The sequence below is a fragment of the Diabrotica virgifera genome, chromosome 2 (genome assembly GCF_917563875.1).
Source record: "Diabrotica virgifera virgifera chromosome 2, PGI_DIABVI_V3a".
NCBI lineage: Eukaryota > Metazoa > Arthropoda > Insecta > Coleoptera > Chrysomelidae > Diabrotica > Diabrotica virgifera.
Genome location: NC_065444.1, coordinates 69,859,776 through 69,868,731, shown reverse-complemented (window position 1 = coordinate 69,868,731; position 8,956 = coordinate 69,859,776). Strand labels below are relative to the sequence as shown.

The following is an 8,956-nucleotide window of genomic DNA, read 5'->3' as shown; positions in this document are numbered from 1 at the left end:
GCATTGTATTTATACTTAATAAAAGAAATGTCATCGAAATCAAAACAAAATAAGTATCAAGATATGATGCAGTTAATAAAGCATACGGACTCCGATAAAAGTGGTGTATTTTGTCAAAATGGAGCTAATTAATTGTGCAGTGAAATTCGTAAATACAGTTTGAGAGTTAACTTTAAAAAATCCAGAAATAACATTAAAATAAAAAAACACTAAAGGGTGGTCACGAGTTGCAATGCGACGTCGACATGGGGGTCGACTGTAAATGATGCTTTACGACGGAAGGCGGTATTAAAAAGTCCAAAATTTTTATGACGTAGTTTATGGACGTTCCCGTACTATGGATTAAAGAAACTTTTAACATCAAACATAGTCAAAAAAGAAATAAAAATATTGATATACAAAACTCTAATCAAGCCCGTCCTCATTTACGCGTCAGAAACGTGGACGATAACAAAAAGTGATGAAGAACGGTTAGGCTGTTTTGAACGTAAAATCGCCAGATATGTTTATAAAGGCGTACAGGAAAACGGATTATGGCGTAGACGCTGTAAATTTGAGCTTTACTGCCTTTATAGTATTGGTAGATATATCAAAATAAACCGGCTGCGGTGGCTAGGCCACTTAGAGAGAATGAACGAGACGGAGCCGTCGAAACACATTTATAACCAAAAAATGGAAGGGGTGAGGAGAAGAGGCACGCCCAGAGCACGATTTAGGAACAATATGCGTATCGAGCGGGAGTCTCCACAGAAACGGCACTGTACCATCTTGTACAGAGGATGGAGTATGTTCTAGAAAACCAAGAGGTGATGTTGGGTGCATTTCTCGATATTGAGGGAGCATTTGATAACACCTCCTACGAAGCGATCACAAAGACGATCCGTCTAAAAGGAATATACGAAACAAGCTGCAGATGGATAGACTGCATGCTGAGGAGCCGTGTGATATATGCTACGTTGCTAGGGGATACAGTGTCAGCTCAGGTAGCCAGAGGCTGCTCACAGGGGGGGAGTCTTATCTCCTCTATTGTGGAATCTGGTCATGGATGGCCTGATAGCTAGACTCGACAACGGTAGGCATCACGTTCTGGGCTATGCGGATGACCTAGTCATCTTAGCCCACGGAAAATTTAATGGTACAGTCAGATATCGAATGCAACAGGCTCTGACCGTAGAGAATGGACTTCAAATGTAGGGCTTAACATCAGTCCTCTAAAGTCCAAAATCATGAAATTTACTAAAAGAAGGAATTCAGAGGAACTGGGTCCTCTAAGTCTAAATGGTGTACATTTAAATCTGGTGAGAGAAGTAAAGTATCTCGGGATAATATTAGACTCAAGACTTATTTGGAATCAGCAGATAGAAAGAATAACGAAGAGAGCGGTAACTACGTTAATGGTAGCCAGACGTACTCATGGAAAAATGTGGGGTTTGAGACCAGACATGGTATATTGGACTTATAACATGGTGGTAAAACCCACAATCACATATGCATCAGTGGTATGGTGGCCAAAAGTGCAGCAAAAATGTGCCATCATCAAATTAAGCAAGGTGCAAAGACTTGCTTGTCTCGGGATCACGGGGACTGTGAGAGGCACACCTACGGCAGCTATGGAGGCACTACTGGATCTCCCTCCTTTACATATAACAATATGATGGGAAGGCGAGAATGGGATATTATAGACTGCGAGAAAACCTGTGCAACGTACCAGTTAAATCAGGACAGTAGATTAACGAATGAAACTAATGATGCCAAATGGATGATGATTTCTGACCATATGGCATCAAGATACAAGCCTGAAGTACCTTTTCAAGTGGACATTTGCCCACGAGACAAATGGGACAGAGGAAACTCTCGACCCAGACTGTAGGGTTGCACCTGGTATACGGACGGGTCTAAAACTGCAGACGGTTCGGGCGCTGGAATATTCTGTAGTAGTGGAAATTTCAACATTTCTATTCCACTGGGAGAATATACCTCCGTATTTCAGGCAGAGGTTTTTGCAATCTTGCAGTGTGCAAGAGGGCATTCGAACCTGAGGGCATTCGAACTGTAGCGGGTTAACATATGCACAGATAGCCAAGCAGCTATTGGGGCTCTTATAAGCCCTAAGGTGAACTCTAGGCTGGTGTGGGAATGTCGACAAGAACTTGATAGACTGGCACAACATAACAGTGTTGTACATACTAGTATGGGTTCCAGGTCATCGATGCATATACGGCAATGAAAGAGCTGATGCACTTGCCAAGAGAGCATCAGCTACAAAATACCTAGGTCCAGAGCCGGCCGTGGGAGTGCCAAAAAGCACCGTCCGTGAACGAAAAAAAGCCTGGATCCGAAGCCAAAACAACTCACACTGGGAGAGTGTACCCGGTCAAACACATGGCAAGATGTATATCGGATGGACATGTGCTAGTAGGGCTGAGTTAATGCTGAAAACAAGCAGGAATCAGCTCAGAGTCATAACAGGTTTCCTCACTGGACATGCGCCAGTTAAGGGTCACCTGCATACAATGGGGCTATTTCATGGAGACTTACGCTGCAGACTCTGTAACAGAGAACCTGAAACAGTCAACCATATTTTGCATGACTGAGAGGCATTGGATCGGAGGCGGCAAACACTTTTCGGAGACATCGAAGTGACTCAAAATTTATATGGCACCCATCCACTAGACTTGTACAAGCTGGTACAGGGTTCCAGAATTCTGGAATGGGTTTCATAAACGAATGGAAGATATACAATAAGCATGTGGCTACAGTACAACCGGTTCACAACAGACGGCTTCCAAGAAAAAAAAACAAAAAACGGTTTAGGGACAAGGTGGAAGACGACTTACGAGTATTAAGAGTACGAAATTGGAAAACCAAGGCGAAGGATAGGAAGGAATAAAAGCTGATTCTGGAACAGACCAAGACCCACCATGAACCTGAAAATGAATGCCTCCAATTTTTTTACAGTAGATGTGTATTACATATTATATTTACCTGTTTTTGGTTTATTGGTTAGTAAATTGTCCAAGTCTATGTTGATATTACCGGAATTTTTCCACGTGCTACCGACTGGTAAATTTTTATTTATTGTCGGTTTGTCTGTATTGTTATTATTGGTTGTGGAAGACATTGGTTGGAGTGGTTGAATTGAAGTAGGAGTTAGCACAGAACCTGTAAAAATATAATTAATAAGCTACCAACTTTTTTTTATTTAGATACGACTATACAAATATTACCATCACTTTTATGATTTAAATATTATGTTTATATTCTTATTGTTCTTAATACATTAAGAACAATAAGAGCCAAAATAAAAATCAATTATAGAGTGGTGTATACAAACTGACATGTGATGACTGTCCAAAAACTTGTATCGGTCAAATTGGCAGAACCTTTGACAAACCCTTAGCAGAACACAAGAGGGCTTTTAATAATAGAAAAACAGATTCTACGTACGCACCTCACCTTCTAGATTCTAGATCATAATCATTCTTTAAATGAAGAGTTTCAAGTAGTAGACACAGTAAAATACATCACTCGAAAAATGCACTTTGCCGAAAAAGCTGTAGTGACATTAACTTAATAAATTTTGTATTGAAAACAAAAGTTTTCGGTCTTTTATTGTTAGGTAAAATGAAGAATTTCCATCAAGTAACAGTCGAATTCATTTAACTATTTATCTTTTGTTGCCATCTGTTTTCTTCGTTTCTTTTTTGCCAGACATTAATTTTTCTTTTAGAAACCCGCCTACCATTTTGACAAGGTGCCTTATTTTTTTTTATTTTTTTTTATTTTAGTTACAATTCTTCCTTGGTGCCTCTTCGTTAGTTCATTATTTGTTGGCTGTGATCTTGATGCTCTGTAACATCGAAATGTCACAAAAATAGTTTCAGAATCATATTAAATTTGTCATTATTTTATCTTTGAAGTATAAATATCGATTTATAATGTCTTTATTATTGTAAAGAAAAAATAAACTAATAAAAAAATGTTTATTGTCTACAAATACAAAAAAGTCATGAGAAACTTAACAAACTACTAGAACATCTACAAATACAAGTAAACTTATTTTTAAATCCTAATATCTAGTAAGAAACAATAAAATTACTATTTTCGTTTGTTAAAATTACATACAGGAAACTTTTTAGATTCTTAGAAATCTTGTAATAGATCATTATCATAATCATAACAGAGCATAACAATTTTATGATTGATTTTTGTTTATTTAGTTTGTCAATTGCTACCAGGATAAGGTCGTGAAACGACAAATGAAGCAAATTGCACTACAAGAAAAAGCGTACATCTTCAAAATCGTCGGAAAAAATCGAAACAGTTACAAAGATGAAAGTGAAGGCACTGAAAAAAATCGACAGGAACAAAATATGTTCACAGATGACGTAGGCTCCAGGGGAAGTTAATTAAGTATCAATGATTTAACAAGTAATAAATATAACACAACCGAAATCTTCTTCCATCAAGTGAGTTACAAATGAGGAAGAAAATAGGGCAGTTTGCTAAGTAAAAAAATGATCTAACTAAATCTTGAAGCATAACCTATTATTCAGATTAGGATCATTCTGACTCTAACCTTTTCCAAAATTTTAACAAATTTGTGTCTGAAAATGTTTTTGGTTACAGGAAGGGAGATAATTTGAACAGCTTTTAAAACTTTACCGCACTAAAAGAATTCTCTTATTATAGAAAAGGCATACTGAACTAAAGTGAGGCTACATTGAAAAACAAATTCATAATTTGTACGAAAAACAGATTTTTCTGTTTTATGGTAAGAGTTTTTCGTCTAGGTTAGGTATTGTTAGGCTAACTTAAATTCACAGAATACAAAGACTACGAAAAAAAATAAGTAAGTAATAAACAAACAAACATGAAAAATACGAAGAAATTGAGACACAATAGTCACAAGTACGATAGTTACAATGTATGTAGGAAAGTTAAAGAACTCAAAGGTGGACTAAGACGGAGACAAAAAGGAAATCTAATTGATTCTGACGGAAACGTCATCTTGGACAAACAGAGTAAAGTAACGTGGAAAGAATACCTAGAGAAATTGTTTGAAGCCAAAGAGATAACGCCTTTGAGCTAAAAGAAGAGGTAAATGATGGACCAAAAATAGCAAGAAGATTATTCTGAAAAAAGACAGCTAAAGGATGGTAAAGCAGCAGGTCTCGATAATATACAAGAAGAACTACTTAAATTAATGGACAACGAGTCAATATCAATAACCACAAAGATACTCAACACCATATACAACTCTGGAGAAATACCAACGGAATGGTTGAAGTTTGAGTTTATTGCAATTTCAAAAAAAATTAAAAACCAAAAAATGCGAAGAATACCTACGATAAGCCTTATTAAATATCTCCTAAAATTGTTATTTTATTATTCGAAATTATGTGAAATGAATCCAGATATGCCCTCCTACAAACTATCCTGCAAGGAAAAATATTTGTAGAGAGAAGTCCAGGAAGAGGAACAAATAGTTAAAGAATCTCAAAACCCGGTTAAACACAACTGTGCAGTCTTTTCGCGCAGTTCCATATAATAAGATAAAAATTGTCATGATAATCGCCAACATTCGTCACGATAAGGTGCATCAAGAAGAAGATAAAAAAAATGAACGGAAAGTTTTGAAAATAACGAATTAAATAAAGACCGTGGCGTTAATGGCTTGTAGCTAACCGATATAAACTGCTCGTCAAAAGTTAGGGATATACAGCGTGTCTACTTAAGTTGGAAACATATGGAAAACTTTTTTGTTATGCATTTTACGAAAAAAAAGTTATTCTTTATAAAAAGTTCTGCATGCTCCAAAACCTAAGATTCAATCATCAGATATCAAATTTTCTCAATATTGTACGAGGTATGTCAAAAAATATAAACTTCGTTCAAGAGTAAAGTACCTTTATTTCTCCCAATATCGAAAATTCTTATTATGAAAAGTTGTTTGGAAATATAAACTAAGATCAAATATGCAATTACATGGTTCTAATTTGTAAAAAAATATTTTCCAAATTTTTCTCAAATTTATTGATACTAACTTCGTTGTTATTTATTACACATACGATAACTCTTTTATTATTACTTTTACGAAAAAAAGGTATTATTTATAAAAAGCTCTGTATGTCCTAAGGCCGAAGATGCAACCATCAGATATCACATTTTATTAATTTTATACGAGGTATGTCAAAAAATATGAATTTCACTCAAGAGTAAAGTACCTTTATTTTTCACAATATTGAAAACGGTTATTAAAAAAGTTGTTTAGAATTAAAAACTATGTTTCGATATGCAATAACATCCTTCTAATTGAAATATTGTGAAATATAAAGGTACTATAATCTTGAGCGAATTTCATATTTTTTGACACACCTCGTATAAAATTAATAAAAGTTGATATATCATGATTGTGTCTTAGATTTTGGACCCTTCAAAGCTTTTTATGAAGTATAACTTTTTTTCATAAAATGAATAATAAACGAGTTATCATATTTGTAATAATTAAAAACGATGTTGGGTATCCATAACTTTGAGAAATTTTTTTTTTCCAATTAGAAGCATGTAATTGCATATTTGATCTTAGTTTTTAATTCCAAACAACTTTTTATCCTAAGAGTTTTCGATATTGAGAGAAATAAAGGTACTTTATCCTTGACCGAAATTCATATTTTTTGACATACCTCGTATAATATTGAGAAAATTTGATATCTGATGATTGAATCGTAGGTTTTCGGGCATGCAAAACTTTTTATAAAGAATAACTTTTTTTCGTAAAATTAATAATAAAAAAGTTTCCCATATGTTTCCAACTTAAGTAGACACGCTGTAGAAAATTCTGCTGAATTTTTATAGATTTTTTCGTGAACAGATTAATGGATTCCGCTAATTTTTTTATTATTTTAGACTTTTCTTTAGTATTTACACAGTTATGCAAAAGTTTACTCAAACTTTTTTTTATACTTATACCGGGTGGAAGAAAAGAAATGTTTTTCTTATGTTAAGTTTGAGACGCCCTGTAGGGAGGACGAGGTACAAATGGGAGTATAATATATCGAAATCGTATTGTAGTCTTATGTTTTGTGAACATTTTGTTTTTTGAATGTACCTGATATCTTTAGAAATAAAAAAAGGCGATTTTGTAATTTAACATGTGTTTTAACCGAAACAAAAGTTTGAGACACCTTGTAGGGAGAAAAAGGCACAAAGGTGAGTATACTTCGATATTTTGTTGTATTCTCATATTTTGTGAATATTTTATTTTTTTTTTAATTTCTCTGATATTTTTAATAACAAAGAAACTAGACGATATTACTCTTTAATATGTGTTTTAACTGACGACATGCGTCACATTACACATGTGAAACATAGAAAAACATATTAAAGAGTAATACCGTCTAGTTTCTTTGTTATTAAAGATATCAGAGCAATTAAAAAATAAAATATGCAAAAAATATGAGACAACATAATATCGGGGTATACTCACCTTTGTGCCTTTTTTCTCCCTACAAGGTGTCTCAAACTTTTGTTTCGGTTAAAACACATGTTAAATTACAAAACCGACTATTTTTTTGTTTCTAAAGATATCAGGGACATTCAAACAACAGCATGTTCACAAAACATAAGACTACAATATTATTCTGATTTATACTCACATTTGTACCTCGTTCTCCCTACAGAGTGTCTCAAACTTAACACAAGAAAAACATATTTTTTTCTTCCACCCGGTATAAGTACAAAAAATAAGTTTGAGTAAACCTTTGCACAACTGTGTAAATACTAAAGAAAAGGCTAAAATAAAAAAAAATAGCGGAATCCGTCTGTTCGCGAAAAAATCAACTATGAAAATCAGCAGAATTTTCTATATCCCTAACTTTTGACGAGCAGTTTAATATACAACAAACATACTAAACGGTCTCCTCGTTATCTGTGTCCACTTTAAGAACTCCTTCTATAAGAACGATCGTACAAGCTGCCAAATTCCGACATTCCGAATTGGGTTCCCCCTTAGCAATATTAGGACTTAACAGATCTGACAACCACAGACGAATCAAACAACTCGTTGATGAAATCTCTAACTAAAATACTCTGAGGAACGTTCATAACAGCAGAAGCGATGAGGCTCAAAACGGCCATGCGCACTTTGACCTCCTTATGGAACCTCAAAAACCAAGAAAAGTGAAAGATCTCTTTGGCCATACGAGGGGCTACGGGGCAATTTCGAGAAGCACACATTACTACAGCTAACGTTTCTATGAAGTGTATCAAAAACACAAAATCGCTGTCGGTTTGGGAATCTTGCGACATCTTGTTTTGTGTATAGCCGTATAAAAGAGGAAAGAAAAAATAGCCAGCTGCTTCAGTAAACTTATTTACCTGTTCCTTTTTGATAATTTTGCGCTTACTAAAGTATCTCGTTTTACTTTCTAATCGTTTCCTTATAATTTCTTTAACATTTTCTACGTCTTGCTTAATTTTTGATTTCTTTTTGGCTGGTTCTTCCTGAATTTTGATTTGTGACAGATTCCTCGCGGCTTGCCTCAAAACGTTCAACATGAACACTCTTCGAGAAATCGAGTACGTCCCTACTGCTTGCACAAATATTCAGCATAATATGAGGGGTAGACTGTTGTTATGGTGACAATACTTTGAAAGATTAATTCATCAAAATTCTCTAAATAGAATTTCGGTTCTAGAGATATTAATATTTCCAAAATTTCCAGACCTATACTGGTACTCAGGTAATTGAGTAGAAACTAGTTTTTCACATGCCTGCAGGCTCAAGTTAAAAGCTTCACCGTCTTCAGTCTCTAACAAACCTTCTCTCAGATCACTTAAATGTGTAGGATGGTTCTTTTTGTTAACCTTAACATCGTTCGACAAATCGTAGGGCTCTAAATCATCGTCAGAGTCCAATTGAAATTCTGTACTGTCGATAATCTTAATCCTAATG

General features: G+C 34.7%; 1 protein-coding gene across 1 annotated transcript; it reads right to left on the bottom strand.

Moving 5' to 3' along the window:
* Window positions 1–3,969: 3,969 nt before the first annotated feature.
* LOC114340342 (telomere length regulation protein TEL2 homolog) lies at window positions 3,970–8,651 on the bottom strand. Its single transcript, XM_028291083.2, is given in 2 exon segments — window positions 3,970–8,055; window positions 8,057–8,651. Coding segments are annotated over 2 exon segments (648 nt in total). The 5' UTR covers window positions 8,560–8,651; the 3' UTR covers window positions 3,970–7,910.
* Window positions 8,652–8,956: the final 305 nt, after the last annotated feature.